Source organism: Oncorhynchus mykiss, chromosome 31, assembly GCF_013265735.2.
Source record: "Oncorhynchus mykiss isolate Arlee chromosome 31, USDA_OmykA_1.1, whole genome shotgun sequence".
In the NCBI taxonomy this organism is placed as follows: Eukaryota; Metazoa; Chordata; class Actinopteri; order Salmoniformes; family Salmonidae; genus Oncorhynchus; species Oncorhynchus mykiss.
The window spans coordinates 7,442,669-7,467,668 of NC_050571.1; the positions used below are offsets into that span (position 1 = coordinate 7,442,669).

The 25,000-nt window shown below is 44.6% G+C and overlaps 1 protein-coding gene across 4 annotated transcripts in view; it reads left to right on the forward strand.

The window, feature by feature from the left end:
* The window catches only part of LOC110504507 (probable E3 ubiquitin-protein ligase MID2), a 202,585-nt gene that overhangs the window by 45,347 nt on the left and 132,238 nt on the right, over window positions 1–25,000 (forward strand). For all 4 annotated transcript variants that reach the window (XM_036970547.1, XM_036970549.1, XM_036970550.1 and 1 more), the window contains exon 2: window positions 10,610–11,418. In XM_036970547.1, the coding sequence (XP_036826442.1) occupies window positions 10,666–11,418 (753 nt within the window). In that variant the 5' untranslated portion in view covers window positions 10,610–10,665. The remainder of the gene's footprint in view (window positions 1–10,609; window positions 11,419–25,000) is intronic.

The window sequence follows — 25,000 nt, forward strand, 5'->3', positions numbered from 1 at the left end:
CATGTCTACAATAGACTCCTATACTGAGAGTCAATCAGAACTGATGGTTGTCATGCCTACAATAGACTCCTATACTGGGAGTCAATCAGAACTGCTGGTTGTCATGCCTACATTAGACTCCTATACTGGGAGTCAATCAGAACCCCTGGTTGTCATGTCTACAATAGACTCCTATACTGAGAGTCAATCAGAACTGCTGGTTGTCATGTCTACAATAGACTCCTATACTGGGAGTCAATCAGAACCTGTGTTGTCATGCCTACAATAGACTCCTATACTAGGAGTCAATCAGAACTCCTGTTGTCATGCCTACAATAGACTCCTAGCTGTAGGACAGTGAACCAGTAGTTTAACTGGGAGGTTATATCCTCATTGAGCTGTAGGACAGTGAACCAGTAGTTTAACTGGGAGGTTATATCCTCATTGAGCTGTAGGACAGTGAACCAGTAGTTTAACTGGGAGTTTATGTCCTCATTGAGCTGTAGGACAGTGAACCAGTAGTTTAACTGGGAGGTTATATCCTCATTGAGCTGTAGGACAGTGAACCAGTAGTTTAACTGGGAGGTTATATCCTCATTGAGCTGTAGGACAGTGAACCAGTAGTTTAACTGGGAGGTTATATCCTCATTGAGCTGTAGGACAGTGAACCAGTAGTTTAACTGGGAGGTTATATCCTCATTGAGCTGTAGGACTGTGAACCAGTAGTTTAACTGGGAGGTTATATCCTCATTGAGCTGTAGGACAGTGAACCAGTAGTTTAACTGGGAGGTTATATCCTCATTGAGCTGTAGGACAGTGAACCAGTAGTTTAACTGTGAGTTTATGTCCTCATTGAGCTGTAGGACAGTGAACCAGTAGTTTAACTGGGAGGTTATGTCCTCATTGAGCTGTAGGACAGTGAACCAGTTGGGCAGATAGCAGAATTGAGATTTGAGTCAAAATGTTTAGTTTGTTGTCTAAAGCGTAACATGTGTTTAATGCTGTGCAGCTGTATAGTTCTATAAGTGGCTTAGGGAAACAGCAGCCGACTAATATATGCCACTCTGGGCACGTCCCAAATGCACCCTATTCCCTATATAGAGCACTTATTTGGATCTGAGTCCTATAGACCCCGGTCAAAGGTAGTGCACTATGTAGGGAATAGGGTGCCATTTGAGATGCAAACCCATTAATGTGATGTTGTTGTTGAGGTGAAGTGTCCAATAAGGTTTCAGAACAGCATCTGCTTGCTGTATAGTCCAGAACCCCTGAGAACAGACTCAGCCACTCAGCTGTACAGAGAGCCGTCTCTATTTCACCTCGCCTCGTGTTGATTACTGCACTGACTTTATAACGTTTATAGTCCAGACAGGCATTTTCAGCTGAATCAGATGAAGTTAAAAATGAACAAATGAATATTACAGATAACTAATTTAGCTTGTTTGAAAACGGCGGATATGTGCTACTACGAATGACCAAAGCGTCTATGGGCTCTAGTCCAAAATAGTGGACTATATAGGGTATAAGGCTGATTTGGGACGGAGACTAAATCTGTTTTTATTTCTGTGTTTTCCCAAACTGGCTGGTGTCCTCGTCTTCTTAGCTTTATTCTCCCAAGTGACACAGCGGAGAAAATGGATAATGAGGCTGTCTATTCAGTGTTAATGCTTACACATATGTCTCTTCATTTGTAAGCTATGTGGCATACGTACACACATTTCTCGCTCTGTTAATAAGCAATACAAAGATAATTCCAATCAAATGAAATATGTCTGCCAAATGAGTCACTGTCCGCGTCTGGTCATTGTGGGAGGCCCCACTCCTCACCAGTCAAATAGAGAAACAACCCTCAGTGCAATATGTCTGCCAAATGAGTCACTGTCCACGTCTGGTCATTGTGGGAGGCCCCACTCCTCAACCGTAACAGAGAAACAACCCTCAGTGGAAGAGATCTAGCATCATTCTAGTTTAGCATTGATAAAGGGTTAGATCACCCAAATTAGCAAATTACAGAATGTTTTCCTTACCCTATAAGCAGTTTATGGACATGTTCAAATCGGCTATAAGTGACTTTGTTGAGCTTTTACAGTCAATTTGAGATACTTTCGGGTGGTTTGGACATGATGCGTGAAAAATGCTAATATCGCGACCATGAGTTGAATAGGATTTGTTCCACAAAATGCCAAAATGTTAGTATTTGGATGGGAAATAAAACCCAAGCGTGGATCGTGGTCGTACCTTGTCCATAGACAGCTTACAGGGTAAGGAAACCAATGTGTCATTTTGGGTGAACTATTGTCCCCATATCTTGCAATTAGTATGTCAATCTGTCCGTCTACAGTAGGTACGCTATGTCTTTCTATCTGATATCTTACCAGTCACCTGGAGCAGCAGCCAAGGGGTCACAGAGGTCAACCTATCCTGTGTCTCCATATGGCACACCTATTCCATATATAGTGCAAAAATGACCCATAGAGCTCTGATCAAAAGTAGTGCACTATATAGGGAACAGGGTGCCGTTTGAGACTCGGGTCTAGTTGCTGCCTGTGACGTCTCCCAACTAACATAAAACCAAACCTACCTGATATCGGCCAAATAAAGCAGACTATTCAAATCTCAGCCGTGCCTCCGTCCGTCCGTCCGACCAAGGTGAATGTGAAGGACAGACACTGGCCCTGCCATGTTACCTAGCAGCGTATTATCTGCATGATTGGCTACGGGTCTGAGATATTGTTTATTTTTTCCCGGTGATTAATTTGTAGCGGAACGGTATTTAGCCTTCACAAGCATATATCTGGAGCTTAAATCATCTTTGAAACTGGTTCAATGTCAGAAGGGAAGTGACATTAACCTGGTCCCAGGTCTGTTTGTGCTCTCTTGCCAACTCCAATGGTGACGGTACAAAACAGATCCGAGACCAGTCTATGTTGACATGTCTGTGGGGTTTGGGTTGGAGAAAGACGTCTTCAAGCCTCTGTCCTCTCTTGTGACCGTTTTGTTTGTTGTATGTGCTGTTTTCATTTGAGGAGCTTCCATTAGTGGACAAAGTTGTCAGTTGCCATCAAATATACAACTGAACATTGGGTACACCTGTGAAACAAGAGGATGCTTCCATTGTGGTCGTCAATTGAATAGGGTTAGTATGTGAAGACATGTTTCACCTCTGATGAGGAAGGCCTAGGTCCTTGCAAGGGGGGGGGGGGGGGAGAGGGTGGGGAGAGAGGATAAGAGATGGGGAGGGGGAGAGAGAGAGGATAAGAGAGGGGGGAGGGGGAGAGAGAGAGGATAAGAGGGGGGAGGGGGAGAGAGGGGAGAGAGAGAGGAGGAGAGAGGGGGGAGAGAGAGGAGAGAGGGTGGGGAGAGAGGGTCGGAGTGAGTAGATGAGGAGTGTGGAACCGTCTGCCTGCCAGGGTTAGAGGAGGGGAAGGGAAGGGGGGAGAGAGAGTGGGTCGCCAGGGTTAGAGGAGGGGAAGGGAAGGGGGGAGAGAGAGAGGGTCGCCAGGGTTAGAGGAGGGGAAGGGAAGGGGGGAGAGAGAGGGTCGCCAGGGTTAGAGGAGGGGAAGGGAAGGGGGAAGAGAGAGAGGGTCGCCAGGGTTAGAGGAGGGGAAGGGAAGGGGGAAGAGAGGGAGAGAGGACCCTGCCTGGCTGAGTTGATTTGTGCCTTTCATGTTCAGGACCCAGTGAAATCCATGAATTCAGAAACATTATAATCTGTCCAGCCAACAGACTGTTAAATGTAGGCCTCTCTGGAGGCAAGGCAGAGACAGGAAGGAGTGGTTAAAAATACATGGAGAGGAAAATACTTTGAGTGTTTTGGGAGTCGGAGCAGCCCTCTGTCTCTCTCTGTCTCTGTCTCTCTCTGTCTCTCTCTGTCTCTCTCTGTCTCTGTCTCTCTCTGTCTCTCTCTGTCTCTCTCTGTCTCTCTCTGTCTCTGTCTCTCTCTGTCTCCCTCTGTCTCCCTCTGTCTCTGTCTCTCTCTGTCTCCCTCTTTCTCCCTCTGTCTCTCTCTGTCTCTCTCTGTCTCCCTCTTTCTCCCTCTGTCTCTCTCTCTCTCTCTCTCTCTCTCTCTCTCTCTCTGTCTCTCTGTGTGTCTCTGTGTGTCTCTGTCTCTGTCTCCCTCACTCTATCTCTTCTCTCTGTCTCTCTCTCTCTCTCTCTCTAACTATCTGTCTCTCTTTCTCTCTCTCTCTCTCTCTATCTCTTCTCTCTGTGTGTCTCTGTCTCTCTCTCTCTCTATCTCTTCTCTCTGTCTCTCTCTCTCTCTCTAACTCTCTCTGTCTCTCTTTCTCTCTATATCTCTTCTCTCTGTGTGTCTCTGTGTGTCTCTGTCTCTCTCTATCTCTTCTCAATTCAATTCAATTCAAGGGCTTTATTGGCATGGGAAACATGTGTTAACATTGCCAAAGCAAGTGAGGTAGACAACATACAAAGTGAATATATAAAGTGAAAAACAACAAAAATTAACAGTAAACATTACACATACAGAGGTTTCAAAACAGTAAAGACATTACAAATGTCATATTATATATATATACAGTGTTTTAACAATGTACAAATGGTTAAAGGACACAAGATAAAATAAATAAGCATAAATATGGGTTGTATTTACAATGGTGTGTGTTCTTCACTGGTTGCCCTTTTCTCGTGGCAACAGGTCACAAATCTTGCTGCTGTGATGGCACACTGTGGAATTTCACCCAGTAGATATGGGAGTTTTTCAAAATTGGATTTGTTTTCGAATTCTTTGTGGATCTGTGTAATCTGAGGGAAATATGTCTCTCTAATATGGTCATAGATTGGGCAGGAGGTTAGGAAGTGCAGCTCAGTTTCCACCTCATTTTGTGGGCAGTGAGCACATAGCCTGTCTTCTCTTGAGAGCCATGTCTGTCTACGGCGGCCTTTCTCAATAGCAAGGCTATGCTCACTGAGTCTGTACATAGTCAAAGCTTTCCTTAATTTTGGGTCAGTCACAGTGGTCAGGTATTCTGCCACTCTGTACTCTCTGTTTAGGGCCAAATAGCTTTCCAATGTGTCAAGTAATTATCTTTTTGTTTTCTCATGATTTGGTTGGGTCTAATTGTGCTGTTGTCCTGGGGCTCTGTAGGGTGTGTTTGTGTTTGTGAACAGAGCCCCAGGACCAGCTTGCTTAGGGGACTCTTCTCCAGGTTCATCTCTCTGTAGGTGATGGCTTTGTTATGGAAGGTTTGTGAATCGCTTCCTTTTAGGTGGTTGTAGAATTTAACGGCTCTTTTCTGGATTTTGATAATTAGTGGGTATCGGCCTAATTCTGCTCTGCATGTATTATTTGGTGTTCTACGTTGTACACGGAGGATATTTTTGCAGAATTCTGCGTGCAGAGTCTCAATTTGGTGTTTGTCCCATTTTGTGAAGTCTTGGTTGGTGAGCGGACCCCAGATCTCACAACCATAAAGGGCAATGGGCTCTATGACTGATTCAAGTATTTTTAGCCAAATCCTAATTGGTATGTTGAAATTTATGTTTCTTTTGATGGCATAGAATGCCCTTGTCTCTCAGATCGTTCACAGCTTTGTGGAAGTTACCTGTAGCGCTGATGTTTTGGCCAAGGTATATATAGTTTTTTGTGTGCTCTAGGGCAACAGTGTCTAGATGGAATTTGTATTTGTGGTCCTGGTGACTGGACCTTTTTTGGAACACCATTATTTTGGTCTTACTGAGATTTACTGTCAGGGCCCAGGTCTGACAGAATCTGTGCATAAGATCTAGGTGATGCTGTAGGCCCTCCTTGGTTGGTGACAGAAGCACCAGATCATCGGCAAACAGCAGACATTTGACTTCGGATTCTAGCAGGGGGAGGCCGGGTGCTGCAGACTTTTCTAGTGCCTGCGCCAATTCGTTGATAGATATGTTGAAGAGGGTGGGGCTTAAGCTGCATCCCTGTCTAACCCCATGACCCTGTGTGAAGAAATGTCTGTGTTTTTTGCCAATTTTAACCGCACACTTGTTGTTTGTGTACATGGATTTTATAATGTCGTATGTTTTACCCCCAACACCACTTTCCATCAGTTTGTATAGCAGACCCTCATGCCAGATTGAGTCGAAGGCTTTTTTGAAATCAACAAAGCATGAGAAGACTTTGCCTTTGTTTTGGTTTGTTTGGTTGTCAATTAGGGTGTGCAGGGTGAATACATGGTCTGTTGTACGGTAATTTGGTAAAAAGCCAATTTGACATTTGCTCAGTACATCGTTTTCATTGAGGAAATGTACAAGTCTGCTGTTAATAATAATGCAGAGGATTTTCCAAAGGTTACTGTTGACACATTCCACGGTAGTTATTGGGGTCAAATTTGTCTCCACTTTTTTGGATTGGGGTGATCAGTCCTTGGTTCCAAATATTGGGGAAGATGCCAGAGCTAAGTATGATGTTAAAGAGTTTTAGTATAGCCAATTGGAATTTGTTGTCTGTATATTTGATCATTTCATTGAGGATACCATCAACACCACAGGCCTTTTTGGGTTGGAGGGTTTTTATTTTGTCCTGTAACTCTTTCAATGTAATTGGAGAATCCAGTGGGTTCTGGTAGTCTTTAATAGTTGATTCTAAGATCTGTATTTGATCATGTATATGTTTTTGCTCTTTATTCTTTGTTATAGAGCCAAAAAGATTGGCGAAGTGGTTTACCCCTACATCTCCATTTTGGATAGATAATTATTCGTGTTGTTGTTTGTTTAGTGTTTTCCAATTTTCCCAGAAGTGGTTAGAGTCTATGGATTCTTCAATTGCATTGAGCTGATTTCTGACGTGCTGTTGCTTCTTTTTCCGTAGTGTATTTCTGTATTGTTTTAGTGATTCACCATAGTGAAGGCGTAGACTCAGGTTTTCTGTATTGTTTTAGTGATTCACCATAGTGAAGGCATAGACTCAGGTTTTCTGTATTGTTTTAGTGATTCACCATAGTGAAGGCGTAGACTCAGGTTTTCTGTATTGTTTTAGTGATTCGCCATAGTGAAGGCGTAGACTCAGGTTTTCTGTATTGTTTTAGTGATTCACCATAGTGAAGGCGTATACTCAGGTTTTCTGTATTGTTTTAGTGATTCACCATAGTGAAGGAGTAGACTCAGGTTTTCTGTATTGTTTTAGTGATTCACCATAGTGAAGGTGTAGACTCAGGTTTTCTGTATTGTTTTAGTGATTCACCATAGTGAAGGCGTAGACTCAGGTTTTCTGTATTGTTTTAGTGATTCACCATAGTGGTGTAGACTCAGGTTTTCTGTATTGTTTTAGTGATTCACCATAGTGAAGGCGTAGACTCAGGTTTTCTGTAATGTTTTAGTGATTCACCATAGTGAAGGAGTAGACTCAGGTTTTCTGTATTGTTTTAGTGATTCACCATAGTGAAGGCGTTGACTCAGGTTTTCTGTATTGTTTTAGTGATTCACCATAGTGAAGGAGTAGACTCAGGTTTTCTGTAATGTTTTAGTGATTCACCATAGTGAAGGAGTAGACTCAGGTTTTCTGTATTGTTTTAGTGATTCACCATAGTGAAGGAGTAGGCTCAGGTTTTCTGTATTGTTTTAGTGATTCGCCATAGTGAAGGCGTAGACTCAGGTTTTCTGTATTGTTTGAGTGATTCACCATAGTGAAGGAGTAGACTCAGGTTTTCTGGGTCTCTGTTTTTGATTGGATAGGTTTCTCAATTTCTTTCTTAGATTTTTGCATTCTTCATCAAACCATTTGTCATTATTGTTAATTGTGTGTCTCTGTGTGTCTCTGTCTCTCTCTATCTCTTCTTTCTGTGTGTCTCTGTGTGTCTCTCTCTATATGTCTCTCTATCTCTTCTCTCTGTGTGTCTCTGTCTCTCTCTATCTCTTCTCTCCGTGTGTCTCTGTCTCTCTCTCTCTATCTCTTATCTCTGTCTCTCTCTCTCTCTCTAACTCTCTCTGTCTCTCTTTCTCTCTCTATCTATCTCTTCTCTCTGTGTGTCTCTGTGTGTCTCTGTCTCTCTCTATCTCTTCTCTCTGTGTGTCTCTGTCTCTCTCTATCTCTTCTTTCTATGTGTCTCTGTGTGTCTCTGTCTCTCTCTATCTCTTCTCTCTGTGTATCTCTCTCTATCTCTTCTGTCTGTGTGTCTCTCTCTATCTCTTCTCTCTGTGTGTCTCTATCTCTTCTCGCTGTGTGTCTCTGTCTCTTTATATCTCTTCTCTCTGTGTGTCTCTGTCTCTCTCTATCTCTTCTCTCTGTGTGTCTCTCTCTATCTCTTCTCTCTGTGTGTCTCTGTCTCTCTCTATCTATTCTCTCTGTGTGTCTCTCTATCTCTTCTCTCTGTGTGTCTCTGTCTCGCTCTATCTCTTCTCTCTGTGTGTCTCTGTCTCTCTCTATCTCTTCTCTCTGTATGTCTCTGTCTCTCTCTATTTCTTCTCTCTGTGTGTCTCTGTCTCTCTCTATCTCTTCTCTCTGTGTGTCTCTCTCTATCTCTTCTCTCTGTGTGTCTCTGTCTCTCTCTATCTCTTCTCTCTGTGTGTCTCTCTCTATCTCTTCTCTCTGTGTGTCTCTCTCTATCTCTTCTCTCTGTGTGTCTCTCTCTATCTCTTCTCTCTGTGTGTCTCTATCTCTTCTCTCTGTGTGTCTCTGTCTCTTTCTATCTCTTCTCTCTGTGTGTCTGTCTCTCTCTATCTCTTCTCTCCGTGTGTCTCTCTCTATCTCTTCTCTCTGTGTGTCTCTGTCTCTCTCTATCTCTTCTCTCTGTGTGTCTCTCTATCTCTTCTCTCTGTGTGTCTCTGTCTCTCTCTATCTCTTCTCTCTGTGTGTCTCTGTCTCTCTCTATCTCTTCTCTCTGTATGTCTCTGTCTCTCTCTATTTCTTCTCTCTGTGTGTCTCTGTCTCTCTCTATCTCTTCTCTCTGTGTGTCTCTGTCTCTCTCTATCTCTTCTCTATGTGTGTCTCTGTCTCTCTCTATCTCTTCTCTCTGTATGTCTCTGTCTCTCTCTATTTCTTCTCTCTGTGTGTCTCTGTCTCTCTCTATCTCTTCTCTCTGTGTGTCTCTCTCTCTATCTCTTCTCTCTGTGTGTCTCTCTCTATCTCTTCTCTCTGTGTGTCTCTCTCTATCTCTATCTCTTCTCTCTGTGTGTCTCTCTCTATCTCTTCTCTCTGTGTGTCTCTATCTCTTCTCTCTGTGTGTCTCTCTCGATCTCTTCTCTCTGTGTGTCTCTCTCTATCTCTTCTCTCTGTGTGTATCTATCTCTTCTCTCTGTGTCTCTGTCTCTCTCTATCTCTTCTCTGTGTGTCTCTGTCTCTCTCTATCTCTTCTCTATGTGTGTCTCTCTCTATCTCTTCTCTCTGTGTGTCTCTGTCTCTCTCTATCTCTTCTCTCTGTGTGTCTCTGTCTCTCTCTATCTCTTCTCTCTGTGTGTCTCTGTCTCTCTCTATCTCTTCTCTCTGTGTGTCTCTCTATATCTCTTCTCTCTGTGTGTCTCTCTCTATCTCTTCTCTCTGTGTGTCTCTGTCTCTCATGCATTATATGTCATGTCATTTGACAGCACCAGGCAGTTGTGAGCGTGGATGGGCTGCTAGACTCACTGAGGCTGGAGGCTCTGGAGAGATGCCAGGCAGGGCAGGGCAGTCACCACTGTGTCCGGTCTTCAGCTGGAGACATTACACTGATCAGATTAGCCTGCATCTCTGTCTGGATGTGTCCCAAATCACATCCTATTCCCTGTATAGTGCACTAGTATGCGCCCTGGTCAAAAGTAGTGCACTATATAGGGAACAGGGTGCATGCTTTCTGTGTATACAGACCATTATGCAGTCTGCCAGCCCCATCTCTACCCATCTAGTCTCATTATTCAGTCTGCCAGCCCCATCTCTACCCATCTAGTCTCATTATGCAGTCTGCCAGCCCCATCTCTACCCATCTAGTCTCATTATGCAGCCTGCCAGCCCCATCTCTACCCATCTAGTCTCATTATGCAGTCTGCCAGCCCCATCTCTACCCATCTAGTCTCATTATGCAGTCTGCCAGCCCCATCTCTACTCAGCTAGTCTCATTATGCAGCCTGCCAGCCCCATCTCTACTCATCTAGTCTCATTATGCAGTCTGCCAGCCCCATCTCTACCCAGCTAGTCTCATTATGCAGTCTGCCAGCCCCATCTCTACCCATCTAGTCTCATTATTCAGTCTGCCAGCCCCATCTCTACCCAGCTAGTCTCATTATGCAGTCTGCCAACCCATCTCTACCCATCTAGTCTCATTATGCAGTCTGCCAGCCCCATCTCTACACAGCTAGTTTCATATTTCAGTCTGCCAACCCATCTCTACCCATCTAGTCTCATTATTCAGTCTGCCAGCCCATCTCTACCCATCTAGTCTCATTATTCAGTCATCCAGCCCCATCTCTACCCATCTAGTCTCATTATGCAGTCTGCCAGCCCATCTCTACCCATCTAGTCTCATTATGCAGTCTGCCAGCCCATCTCTACCCATCTAGTCTCATTATGCAGTCTGCCAGCCTATCTCTACCCATCTAGTCTCATTATGCACTTTGCCAGCCCATCTCTACACAGCTAGTTTCATATTTCACTCTACCAGTGAGGCATAGAGTTTTAGAGTCCTATGTACTCATAGTCAACTCTGTCTCTGATCTCCTCTTTCAGGTGATTGACCAGCTTCGGTGGGATTTGATGTCGCCTCTAGATTGGTTCTGCTGAAGATGGAAACACTGGAGTCTGAGCTCACCTGCCCAATCTGCCTGGAGCTGTTTGAAGATCCCCTGCTCTTACCCTGCGCCCACAGCCTGTGTTTCAACTGCGCCCACCGTATCCTAGTCTCCCACTGCTCGTCCAACAAACCTCTAGAGTCCATCTCCGCCTTCCAGTGCCCCACCTGCCGTTACGTCATCACGCTGAACCACCGCGGCCTGGAGGGCCTGAAGCGCAATGTGACCCTGCAGAACATCATCCACCGTTTCCAGAAGGCCTCCGTCAGCGGCCCTAACTCCCCCAGTGAGAGCCGTCGTGCCCCAGGTCTCTCCGGAGGCCACAGGCCCTATAGCAGCAGCGGAGGAGGAAGCTCCGGCAGCCACAGCGCCCGCTCCAGCCCGGCCCAGCCCTCCTCTCATCAGCACACCGCCACCATGTCTCTGGAGCACCGTATCAGCTGCCAGTTCTGTGAGCAGGACCCGCCTCGCGAGGCAGTCAAGACGTGCGTGACCTGCGAGGTGTCGTACTGTGACAGGTGTCTACGTGCCACGCACCCCAATAAGAAGCCGTTTACCAGTCACCGGTTGGTGGAGCCGGTGCATGACGCCCACCTGAGAGGCCTCACCTGTCTGGAGCATGAGAATGAGAAGGTTAATATGTACTGCATCGTGGATGACCAGCTGATATGTGCCCTGTGTAAGCTGGTGGGACGACACAGAGAACATCAAGTCTCCTCTTTCAGCGAACGCTTCGACAAACTCAAGGTGAGCCCCCCTCATTTTTTTTTTACTTCAGAGAGGCAAATAATCATGTTTTGTAGCAAAACGCTATATTTCCACCCCAAAACAACAGAAACAGTTACACATAATGAAGTATCAATACATAAAACTATATTGTGCAAATATAACATCTCTGATTCATGGTGTTCAGACGGTGGACAGTGTATGAGATAATGTGGGGGGGGTTTTTCTTTTTTTTTCTTTCTTTTATTTTTTTTTAAGCAACTTTTTAGAACAATTTTCTTTTAAAAAACATTTTTTTTTTTTTTACAGGCCTTTTCATAAGGATAAATCAAGGAAAACTTTTTGAGTTTGATTATATACACTTTAGGGAAGGCTTTAAGAAATAATAACAACGTTGAAATTCTGCCGGTCAGGGATGGATTGTTTGTTATTATAGGAGTGACGCTGTTTACAGTCTCCTATGTTTGTTATTATAGGAGTGACACAGCCCCCTGTTTACAGTCTCCTATGTTTGTTATTGTAGGAGTGACACAGCCCCCTGTTTACAGTCTCCTATGTCTGTTATTGTAGGAGTGACACAGCCCCCTGTTTACAGTCTCCTATGTTTGTTATTATAGGAGTGACACAGCCCCCTGTTTACAGTCTCCTATGTTTGTTATTGTAGGAGTGACACAGCCCCCTGTTTACAGTCTCCTATGTTTGTTATTATAGGAGTGACACAGCCCCCTGTTTACAGTCTCCTATGTTTGTTATTGTAGGAGTGACACAGCACCCTGTTTACAGTCTCCTATGTTTGTTATTGTAGGAGTGACACAGCCCCCTGTTTACAGCCTCCTATGTTTGTTATTATAGGAGTGACACAGCCCCCTGTTTACAGCCTCCTATGTTTGTTATTATAGGAGTGACACAGCCCCCTGTTTACAGTCTCCTATGTTTGTTATTGTAGGAGTGACACAGCCCCCTGTTTACAGTCTCCTATGTTTGTTATTGTAGGAGTGACACAGCCCCCTGTTTACAGTCTCCTATGTTTGTTATTATAGGAGTGACACAGCCCCCTGTTTACAGTCTCCTATGTTTGTTATTGTAGGAGTGACACAGCCCCCTGTTTACAGTCTCCTATGTTTGTTATTATAGGAGTGACACAACCCCCTGTTTACAGTCTCCTATGTCTGTTATTGTAGGAGTGACGCTATTTACAGCCTATTATTGTTTTTCATGAGCTTGTTTGGAAAACGTCCATTTTTGGGCCAACAGAAACAGATTTCACAGACTCCAAGAGGAACAGAAACTGTTCAAGTGATCCATAACCAAAATCTCTATGACACTCGAGAACTCAAAGCGTAACGCTGGGTAGCCAGCGTGTGAACGGCTGAGTGTGACAGCTGTCTATCACTGCGTCAGTCTGACTAAGCCAGGGGTTAGGCCTAAGTGAATAAGATAAGGTTCTGAATACGTTCATTTTAAGTGTGGGAAAAAATATTTAACTTACGACTGAACAGACAAATATAATGGAAATGATTCGCTAAATGACTCACTTTTGCGCCCGCTGTAAAAACCATATGGAACGTTCCGTCCACCTGGACAAGGGATATAGTGCATCTTGGGAAGAAAATAGTGCGTTGGATATCACATTTAGCAACAACAACAACAAAAAAACATTTTAAAACACATCTAAATTAAATGTTTTAAACCTTTGATAACAGACATATTTTATACACATCTGTCCACATTCATTCAGAGAATCAGCCAGCTTGTTCACGACCTAGAGAGAGAGAGAGAGAGACACACAGAGAGAGAGGGAGAGGGAGAGAGAGATGGGGAGAGAGACAGAGAGAGAGAGAGAGGGAGAGAGAGACACAGAGGGAGAGGGAGAGAGAGAGAGAGAGACACACAGAGAGAGAGGGAGAGAGAGATAGAGAGAGAGAGAGGGAGAGAGAGACACAGAGAGAGAGGGAGAGGGAGAGAGAGATGGAGAGAGGGGGAGAGAGAGAGAGGGAGAGAGAGACACAGAGAGAGAGGGAGAGGGAGAGCGAGAGGGAGAGAGAGACACAGAGAGATGGAGAGAGATGGAGAGAGGGGGAGAGAGAGAGAGGGAGAGAGAGATGGAAAGAGAGGTGGAGAGAGGGGGAGAGAGAGAGAGGGAGAGAGAGATGGAGAGAGGGGGAGAGAGATGGAGAGAGGGGGAGAGAGGGAGAGAGAGACACAGAGAGAGAGGGAGATAGAGAGGGAGAGAGAGACACAGAGAGAGAGAGGGGGAGAGAGAGGGAGAGAGAGATGGAGAGAGAGAGAGAGGGGGGGGGAGAGAGAAAGAGTGAGGGAGAGGGAGATGAAGAGAGGGGGAGAGAGAGAGAGGGAGAGAGAGATGGAGAGGGGGGAGAGAGAGAGAGTGAGGGATATGGAGAGAGAGGGAGAGAGAGATGGAGAGAGGGGAGAGAGAGGGAGAGAGAGAGAGTGAAGGAGAGGGAGATGGAGAGAGGGGGAGAGAGAGAGGGAGAGAGATGGAGAGAGGGGGAGAGAGATGGAGAGAGGGGGAGAGAGAGAGGGGGAGAGAGAGATGGCAAGAGGGGGAGGGAGAGAGAGAGGGGGAGAGAGATGGAGAGAGGGGTAGAGAGAGAGATGACGAGAGGGGGAGAGAGAGAGAGACACAGAGAGAGAGGGAGAGAGAGAGGGAGAGAGAGACACAGAGAGAGGGGGAGAGAGAGGGAGAGAGAGAGAGGGGGGGGGGGAGAGAGGGAGAGAGAGATTGAGAGGGGGGAGAGAGAGAGAGTGAGGGAGATGGAGAGAGAGGGAGAGAGAGATGGAGAGAGGGGAGAGAGAGAGAGAGAGGGGGAGAGAGTGATGGAGAGGGAGATGGAGAGAGAGAGGGAGATAGGGGGAGAGAGATGGAGAGAGGGGGAGAGAGAGAGAGGGAGAGAGAGAGATGGAGAGAGGGGGAGAGAGAGAGAGACACAGAGAGAGAGGGAGAGGGAGAGAGAGACACAGAGAGAGAGAGGGAGAGGGAGAGAGAGAGGGGGAGAGAGAGCGAGGGAGAGAGATGGAGAGAGGGGAGAGAGAGAGCAGGGGAGAGAGAGAGAGGGAGAGAGAGATGGAGAGAGGGGGAGAGAGGGGGAGAGAGAGAGAGGGAGAGAGATGGAGAGAAGGGATAGAGAGAGAGATGGAGAGAGAGACACAGAGAGAGAGGGAGAGGGAGAGAGAGAGGGAGAGAGAGACACAGAGAAAGAGGGAGAGGGAGAGAGAGAGGGGGAGAGAGAGAGAGAGGGAGAGAGGGGAGAGAGAAAGAGAGGGGGAGAGAGAGAGAGTGAGGGAGAGGGAGAGAGGGGGAGAGAGAGAGAGGGAGATGGAGAGAGGGGGAGAGAGAGAGAGGGAGAGAGAGATGAAGAGAGAGTGAGGGAGAGAGAGAAAGAGTCAATGTGAGAGAGGGAAAGAGAGAGAGAGAGAGAGAGAGAGAGAGTCAATGTGAGAGAGGGAAAGAGAGAGAGAGAGAGAGTTAATGTGAAAGAGGGAAAGAGAGAGAGAGACAGAGAGAGAGAGAGAGAGAGAGAGTCGATGTAAGAGAGGGAAAGAGAGAGAGAGTCAATGTGAGAGAGGGAAAGAGAGAGAGAGAGAGTCAATGTGAGATAGAGAGAGAGAGAGAGTAAATGTGAAAGAGGGAAAGAGTGAGAGAGAGACAGAGAGAGATAGAGAGAGTCAATGTGAGAGAGGGAAAGAGAGAGAGAGTCAATGTGAGAGAGGGAAAGAGAGAGAGAGAGAGTCAATGTGAGAGAGGGAAAGAGAGAGTGTGTCAATGTGAGAGAAGGAAAGAGAGAGAGAGAGCAAGAAAGTCAACGTGAGAGAGGGGGGAGAGAGACAATTACAAATTCCACCTAGACACTGTTGCACTAGAGCACACTAAAAACTATACCTACCTCGGCCTAAACATCAGCACCACAGGTAACTTCCACAGAGCTGTGAACGATCTGAGAGAAGAAGTGCCTTCTAGTCAAGAAGGGCTTTCTACGCCATCAAAAGGAGCATAAAACAGGAATTAGGATCAGGCAAAAAAAGACTTTAATCAGAAGTAGAACCCTCTATCGTTGTTAGTACGGCTTTGGCAGTCATGGAGTTCTGTCAGCCAGTGATTGTCAAGCAAAATAACTGCTGATCTCACAGTAGTGTTAATTAACATAAACACATTTAGTATCTTCTGGCTTCTACATGTTTTTTTTTTTAAGTATAATTAATCCATGTAATATAGCCAACACTTTCACAATAAATCAATGATTTGTTTTAGAAAGATCTGAAGAAACATGATATGAAGAAAATGTAGTCTATTTCAGAAGAATAGATTCACAAACCCTGGGTTGTCCTTAAGTTCGGCCACGATCTGGCTATGCCATAATGGCCGTGGGCTACACTAGTTAATTTAGCAAACAAGATTTGCTTAGAGTTTTATAACATTTTGTAATATGAAGAATCGAATTGAACATTGCAGAATAAAATGGAAAGGATATGCTCTCTAAATGATTTGAGGGAGTGTTGCACATGCGGCTCTTCTGTGTTTAACAAAGAAACAGGTACTCCTATATGCTTCATTTAGAGATATGAATGTGACTTTAGTTGTTCTACAAAAGTTGAGCTATATGTTTAGATGTTTAATACATTGTAAGGCTGAATGATGTGACTCTGATGATGATTTGAAGAAAGTCTCTTGAAAGGCCTGAGCTCTGCTTTGTTTGTTTTGTGCTCAGGCTGTACACACTTCATCAGTCTCTCATTCACAATTTGACAAGCACTTGATAATGCCTTTATGTGGCCCTAATGCCCCCTAATAAAATCCATGCATTTTGTGACCCGTGGCCATTGTGCCCTTGGGCTGAATATAATAGTTATAATTCCCTTCTCCTGGCTGTGTGCTCCGAAGCACCTCTCACTCACATGGCTCTCTCAAAGAGCTCAATGCCTGTCACATGAGCAGGTCTTTCTTACAGGCTACAAGTGAAGACAGACACATCAGGGACGCAACTGACCTTGTCCTTATCCAATTCCGAGGAACATATTGAAGAACTGTCCACATTTACTAGGCCTAACAGCAAAAGTACTAGCCTACAGTATGTCAATCTATTATCCCCCATAGTACGAAAATGGACCTATTTATATTCTGTGCAATAAATAAATATTCTGTCTGGGACAGTTGTGGGATGTGATAGATCCCAGATTAATACAACCACTAGCATAAAAAAATGTTGTAAAGATAGGAGGCTGACGCAACAGATCAGAACGTTTAGCTTAAGATGTTAATAAACTATTAGGCTATTTCTTCACATTATAAGGCATCTTTCTTTTGGTGTTTTTCAGAGTCAGTAGAAAGGCCTCTTTAGTGTCCTAAGTTTTCATAACTGTGACCTTAATTGCCTACCGTCTGTAAGCTGTTAGTGTCTTAACGACCGTTCCACAGGGCAATAATATGCAATGTACTGTGAGACGCCTAAGACAGTGCTACAGGGAGACAGGACGGACAGCTGATCATCCTCGCAGTGGCAGACCACGTGTAACAACACCTGCACAGGATCGGTACATCTGAACATCTGAACATCACACAACATCGCCTATGGGCACAAACCCACCGTCGCTGGACCAGACAGGACTGGCAAAAAGTGCTCTTCACTGACGAGTTGCGGTTTTGTCTCACCAGAGGTGATGGTCGGATTCGAGTTTATCGTGGAAGGACTGATTGTTACACCGAGGCCTGTACTCTGGTGTGGGATCGATTTGGACGTGTAGGGTTCGTCATGGTCTGGGGCGGTGTGTCACAGCATCATCGGACTGAGCTTGTTGTCATTGCAGGCAATCTCAATGCTATGTGTTACAGGGAAGACATCCTTCCTCCCTCATGTGGTATCCTTCCTGCAGGCTCATCGTGACATGACCCTGCAGCATGACAATGCCACCAGCCATACTGCTCATTCTGTGTGTGATTTCCTGCAAGACAGGAATGTCAGTGTTGTGGCATGGCCAGCGAAGAGCCCGGATCTCAATCCCATTGAGCACGTCTGGGACATGTTGGATCGGAGGGTGAGGGCTAGGGCCATTCCCCACAGAAATGTCCGGGAACTTGCAGGTGCCTTGGTGGAAGAGTGGGGTAACATCTCACAGTAAGAACTGACAAATCTGGTGCAGTCCATGAGGAGGAGATGCACTGCAGTATCTGGTGGCCACACCAGATACTGACTGTTACTTTTGATTTTGACCCCCCCTCCTTTGTTCAGGGACACATTATTCCATTTATGTTAGTCACACGTCTGTGGAACTTGTTCAGTTTATGTCTCAGTTGTTGAATCTTGTTGTGTTCACACAAATATTTACGCATGTTAAGTTTGCTGAAAATAAACCAAGTTGACAGTGAGAGGATGTTTCTTTTTTTGTTGAATTTACTAAATAACATATGTCTGAAATTGGTTATGATTTAGAATGGATCAATATCTCATACACCTGTCTCAGAACAGGGGGAAAATACATCATCTATGCATTTAAATAGCGAATGGAGGACACTTGTCCGCTGGTTCATTTTCATGCCAGCCAGGTAGGCTATACTCCTGTTGTAAAGTGAAGCAATGAGCTTAATATTAGGAAGGTAGAGAAATAAATATAGTAGGTCTAACCTATAGAAAGCTGATGGGACCCTCCTCTTTTTAATAGAGGCCATCACTCTGTTTAGTTTTTCGATTACATTTACATTTGACAGTAGAGTGTTGAGTACCAGGCAGTTGGCAAGTTTGGTAGGCTATCAGCAGCGTCAGAGCTTGGAGAAGCCTAATTCCCGTGACTAAACGGTCACGTGGAATTTGACTGCCGTCATGACTCGTGACCGCCGATGTGGCAGTGATACGGTCACCATAACAACCCTAGTTGTGAGGTCTGGGGACAAACATTTGAGACTGTGTATGCACAATTCTACAAACACATTGTCTGTGTACATAAAACACCAAATAGTTAGGCCGATACTCGCTAATTATCAAAATCCAGAAAGGAGACATTAAAATTCTACAACCACCTAAAAAAAACGATTCTTAAACCATAACAAAGCCCTCACCTGTCACGCGGGACTAAGTGTGTGTGCAGGAATCAGACGCAGAGAGAGAGAGTAACGGAGTAAAGTGCTTTACTATTGCACACCAAACTGATAAGCCCAATACAATACAGGGCGCAGGACACTATACCAGACAACCCAAAACCACAGGGTGTCCAGTATAGAAAATACAATACACCACGACCTAATATGTACACACGTAACATAAAGACAATCCCGTGCAAAACAAGGGCAGGTCAAACTACTACATATAGGGAAGCTAATTAAACCAGAATACACACAGGTGAAACCTAATAAGACAAAACCAACAGACAAACGAAAAAGGGATCGGTAGCGGCTAGTAGGCCGGTGACGACGACCGCCGAGCACCGCCTGAACAGGCAGGGGAGCCAACTTCGGCGGAGTCGTGACATCACCTATCACCTATCACCTAGTCCCCTCGAGTCCTCTCAGCCAGCTGGTACTGGGACCTTGTTCACAAACACAATCAGACTCAACAGAGCCCCAGGACAGCAACACAATTAGACCCAACCAAATCATGAGAAAAAAAAGATAATTACTTGTCACATTGGAAAGAATTAACAAAAAAACTGAGCAAACTAGAATGCTATTTGTTCATAAACAGACAGTGTCCCTGTGACTGACCCAACCTTAAGGAAAGCTTTGACTATGTACAGACTTAGTGAGCATAGCTTTGCTATAGAGAGAGGCCGCAGTCTCCAGACCTGGCTGTCATATACATAGACCCCATATCTATTGGGTGAAGTACCACTGTGTGCCATCACAGCAGCAAGATGTGGGCTCTGTACCACTGTGTGCCATCACAGCAGCAAGATGTGGGATCTGTACCACTGTGTGCCATCACAGCAGCAAGATGTGGGATCTGTACCACTGTGTGCCATCACAGCAGCAAGATGTGGGATCTGTACCACTGTGTGCCATCACAGCAGCAAGATGTGGGATCTGTACCACTGTGTGCCATCACAGCAGCAAGATGTGGGATCTGTACCACTGTGTGCCATCACAGCAGCAAAATGTGGGATCTGTTGCCACAAGAAAAGGGCAGCCAGTGGAGCAGAAACATCTATATTATTTTAAAACTTTTGTGAGTGTAATGTTTACCGTTCGTTTCTGATTGTTTATTTCCCCTTTATTTATTGGCTTTGGCAATGTAAGCATATGTTTCCCATGCCAATAAAGCCCTTAAATTGAACTGAATGGAATTAGAGAGAGAGAGAGAGAGAGAGAGGAGAGGGAGAGAGAGAGAGAGAGAGAGGAGAGAGAGAGAGAGAGGAGAGAGAGAGAGAGAGAGAGGAGAGGGATAGACAGAGAGAGAGAGACAGAGAGAGAGAGAGAGAGAGAGAGAGAGGAGAGGGAGAGAGAGAGAGGAGAGAGAGAGAGAGAGAGAGAGAGAGAGAGAGGAGAGAGAGAGAGAGAGAGAGAGGAGAGGGATAGACAGAGAGAGAGAGACAGAGAGAGAGAGAAAGACAGAGAGAGAGAGAGAGAGAGAGTCATTATCATAATAGATGACTGTGCATTACCTAAAGCTTTTCTGTGTTCAGCCTAGCTGTGTCGACCCACTATACAAAAGACTGCCGAATCAGCTTGTTAAAAAACGGTCTTGCTGAAGCTAATTCAACACTAAAGCTGCTTCACTGACCTGGTCTGCCAGCATGTGTATCCATATCGTAGTCATTTTTTAACGAACCTTTATTTAACTAGGAAAGTCAGTCAAGAACACATTTTTATGTACAATGACGGCCTACCCAAACCCTCCTCTAACCCGGACGACGCTGGGCCAATTGTGCGCCACCCTATGGGACTCCCGATCACGGCTGGTTGGGATACAGCCCGGGATCAAACCAGGGTCTGTAGTAGTGAAGCCTCAAGCGATGCGATGCAGTGCCTTAGACCGCTGCACCCCTCGACGGCCTCAAGTCATCATGACCTCAGAGTTAGTGATGCAGGATAGATACAACGTAGGAGAGATATAATGTATTAAAATTCCTTATTATAAGGTATTGTAAAGACTCATACTTATAACATATTATGTGTATCCATATTGTGTTAAATACAGTTAATAATGTTGTGGTATAATGTGTCCATATAGTGGTGGGGATGACTTCAGAGTTCTACTGTTGTATCAATGAGAGAAGTAGAATAATGGTTTGACTCTTGAGAGACATTACAGGAACCAGACCGAAGATGCATAAATAATATAGCTTTTGTCTTCTCATCGTTGTTGAGTGACATTACCTAAAAGAGAGAGGGACAGAAGCATCAACAGATGTTGTTGTTTACCTTCTCCTTATACTTTATGCACTTATTTAGATATTATACTGTCTGTAGAGCTCTTTGTTCCATTGATGTGCCCCCCCCCAATCGTGTCTTTGAGGATATGAATGTGACCTCTCTCTCTCTTTTTATCTCTCTCTCTCTCTCTTTCTCCCTGTCTCTAAGGTGGCAGTAGACACACAGCTCATTTGAATGTTATAAAGCTTTGAACTTGGTGACTTTGATCTCTCTCTCTATCCCCAACCTGGGAAGGGACCAGCTCAGATCATATCTCGCTCTCTCTTTCTTTTTCTCTCTGTCTCTCTCTCTCCAACCTGGGAAGGGTCCAGCTCAGATCATCTCTCTCTCGCTCTCGCTACCTATCTCTCCATGTCTCTATTTCTCCCCAACCTGGAGGGACCAGCTCAGATCAGCTCAGCAAACCTTCTAATCTTTTCTGTCTGGGGAAATTGAAGGAATAAAACTCTTATTTGTACATAATTAAACGAGATGTGGTGACAGATGATAAGGTCACGTATTGTAATAACAGTGAGACATTCAGAGAAATGACAGAGAAACACACACGTATTAACTCTCATGCCCTTCAATATTGACATTACATAAACCCTTCACACTACGCTGACACTGCCCTCTAACTGACCTGCTGTACTACTAACTGACCTGCTGTATTACTAACTGACCTGCTGTACTACTAACTGACCTGCTGTACTACTAACTGACCTGCTGTACTACTAACTGATCTGTTGTATTACTAACTGACCTGCTGTACTACTAACTGACCTGCTGTACTACTAACTGACCTGCTGTACTACTAACTGACCTGCTGTACTACTAACTGACCTGCTGTACTACTAACTGACCTGCTGTACTACTAACTGACCTGATGTACTACTAACTGACCTGCTGTACTACTAACTGACCTGATGTACTACTAACTGACCTGCTGTACTACTAACTGACCTGGTGCACTACTAACTGACCTGCTGTACTACTAACTGACCTGCTGTACTACTAACTGACCTGCTGTACTACTAACTGACCTGCTGTACTACTAACTGACCTGCTGTATTACTAACTGACCTGCTGTACTACTAACTGACCTGATGTACTACTAACTGACCTGCTGTACTACTAACTGACCTGCTGTACTACTAACTGACCTGCTGTATTACTAACTGACCTGCTGTACTACTAACTGACCTGATGTACTACTAACTGACCTGCTGTACTACTAACTGACCTGCTGTACTACTAACTGACCTGCTGTATTACTAACTGACCTGCTGTATTACTAACTGACCTGCTGTACTACTAACTGACCTGATGTACTACTAACTGACCTGCTGTACTACTAACTGACCTGCTGTACTACTAACTGACCTGCTGTATTACTAACTGACCTGCTGTACTACTAACTGACCTGTTTACTTGTTCGTTATTTCTCTAGAGCCTGGGGATAATGTTATGTCTCTCTAGAGCCTGGGGATAATGTTATGTCTCTCTAGAGCCTGGGGATAATGTTATGTCTCTCTAGAGCCTGGGGATAATGTTATGTCTCTCTAGAGCCTGGGGATAATGTTATGTCGCTCTAGAGCCTGAGGATAATGTTATGTCTCTCTAGAGCCTGAGGATAATGTTATGTCTCTCTAGAGCCTGGGGATAATGTTATGTCTCTCTAGAGCCTGGGGATAATGTTATGTCTCTCTAGAGCCTGGGGATAATGTTATGTCTCTCTAGAGCCTGTGGATAATGATATGTCTCTAGAGCCTGGGGATAATGGTATGTCTCTCTAGAGCCTGGGGATAGTGATATGTCTCTGGAGCCTAGGGATAATGTTATCTCTCTAGAGCCTGGGGATAATGGTATGTCTCTCTAGAGCCTGGGGATAATGATATCTCTCTGGAGCCTAGGGATAATGTTATGTCTCTAGAGCTTGGGGATACTGATAAATACAGTTGAAGTCGGAAGTTTGCATATGCCATAGCTAAAGACATTTAAACTCAGTTTTTCACAATTCCTGACATTTAATCCTAGTAAAAAATCCCTGTCTTAGGTCAGTTAGGATCACCACTTTATTTTATGTTTGTGAAATGTCAGAATTATAGTAAAGAGAATGATTTATTTCAGCTTTTATTTCTTTCATCACATTCCCAGTGGGTCAGACATTTACATAGATTCAATTCGTATTTGGTAGCATTGCCTTTAAATTGTTGAACTTCGGTCAAATGTTTCAGGTAGCCTTACACAAACTTCCCACAATAAGTTGGGGGAATTTTGTCCCATTCCTCCTGACAGAGCTGATGTAACTGAATCAGGATTGAAGGCCTCCTTGCTCGCACACGCTTTTCCAGTTCTGCCCTCAAATTTTCTATGGGATTGAGGTCAGGGCTTTGTGATGGCCACTCCAATACCTTGACTTTATTGTCCTTAAGCCATTTTGCCACAACTTTGGAAGTTTGCTTGGGGTCATTGTCCATTTGGAAGACCCATTTGTGACCAAGCTTTAACTTCCTTGATGTCCCAATAATTTGCCTCAATATATCCACATAATTTTCCTGCCTCATTATGCCATCTATTTTGTGAAGTGTACCAGTCACTCCTGCAGAAAAGCACCCCCACAACATGATGCTGTCACCCCCGTGCTTCACTGTTGGGATGGTGTTCTTCGGCTTGAAAGCCTCCCCCTTTTTCCTGCAAACATAACAATGGTCATTATCGCCTAATAGTTCTATTTTTGTTTCATCAGACCAGAGGACATTTCTCCAAAAAGTACAATCTTTGTCCCCATGTGCAGTTGTAAACCGTAGTCTGGCTTTTTTATGTCGGTTTTGGAGCAGTGGCTTCTTCCTTGCTGAGCGGCCTTTCAGGTTATGTCAATATAGGACTCGTTTTACTGTGGATATAGACTCTTTTGTACCTGTTTCCTCCAGCATCTTCACAAGGTCCTTTGCTGTTGTTCTGGGATTGATTTGCACTTTTCGCACCAAAGTACTTTCATCTCTAGGAGACAGAACGCGTCTCCTTCCTGAGCGGTATGGCGGCTGCATGGTCCCACGGTGTTTATACTTGCATACTATTGTTTGTACAGATGAACATGGTACCTTCAGGCGTTTGGAAATTGCTCTCAAGGATGAACCAGACTTCTGGAGGTCTACAATTCTTTTTTCTGAGGTCTTGGCTGATTTATTTTGATTTCCCCATAATGTCAAGCAAAGAGGCAGTGAGTTTGAAGGTAGGCCTTGAAATACATCCACAGGTACACCTCCAATTGACTCAAATTATGTAAGTTAGTCTATCAGAAGCCATTACATAATTTTCTGTTATTCCCCAAGCTGTTTGAAGGCACAGTCAACTTAGTGTATGTAAACTTCTGAATTGATGATACAGTGAATTATAAGTGAAATAATCTGTCTGTAAACAATTGTTGGAAAAATGACTTGTTTCATGCACAAAGTAGATGTCCTAACCGACTTTCCAAAACTATAGTTTGTAAACAAGAAATGTGTGGAGTGGTTGAAAAACGAGTTTTAATGACTCCAACCTAAGTGGATGTAAACTTCTGACTTCAACTGTATATGCACTGATTAGCCAAGACTAGTACTCCTTGAGGCACAGCTGAGAGAATCTGTGAGAAGTGGGAATCTGAATAAAAATTGATTGAGTGACTGTATGTTGAGGGTGTAAACATCTTCAGAATTGTGGAGGGGTCCTCATAGGTCTGGTGTCCCCAGATGTTCATAGTGATTCTCCTCGGTAATTGTTTAAGAGAAAGATACTTGAAGAGTCCGAGTTCATCTTTGTGTGCTTTCGAGAGGCCGAGTTCATCTCTGTTTATCTCTGTGTGCTTTACATCAAGCTACTAATGAGCTGAGGTCTTTGTTAAAGCCTCGTCGATGATGTGTTTGTGCAGTAACACTCGACTCGACCACAAAGCACTACTTGAAATAAGCTTGTCGTTGCTTTGCAGTGGCACTCAGTGTGTCTGTTTACTGCTCCTCCATTGGGGCTGCTGACAGCTCTCACTGACGCACAGGGATTATACACAGAGTTTTACATGCAGCTAAATATCAAATAGGAGAATAGTTAGCGATTTAAAGGATTTAGCTGGTCGCAGCAGTAGTCAATGTTGATATACCCGCCCTATCCTCCATCTGCCTGGGTCTCTCTCTCTCTTTCTCTCTCCTATCTCTCTCTCTCTCTCTCTCTCTCTCTCTCTCTCTCTCTCTCTCTCTCTCTCTCTCT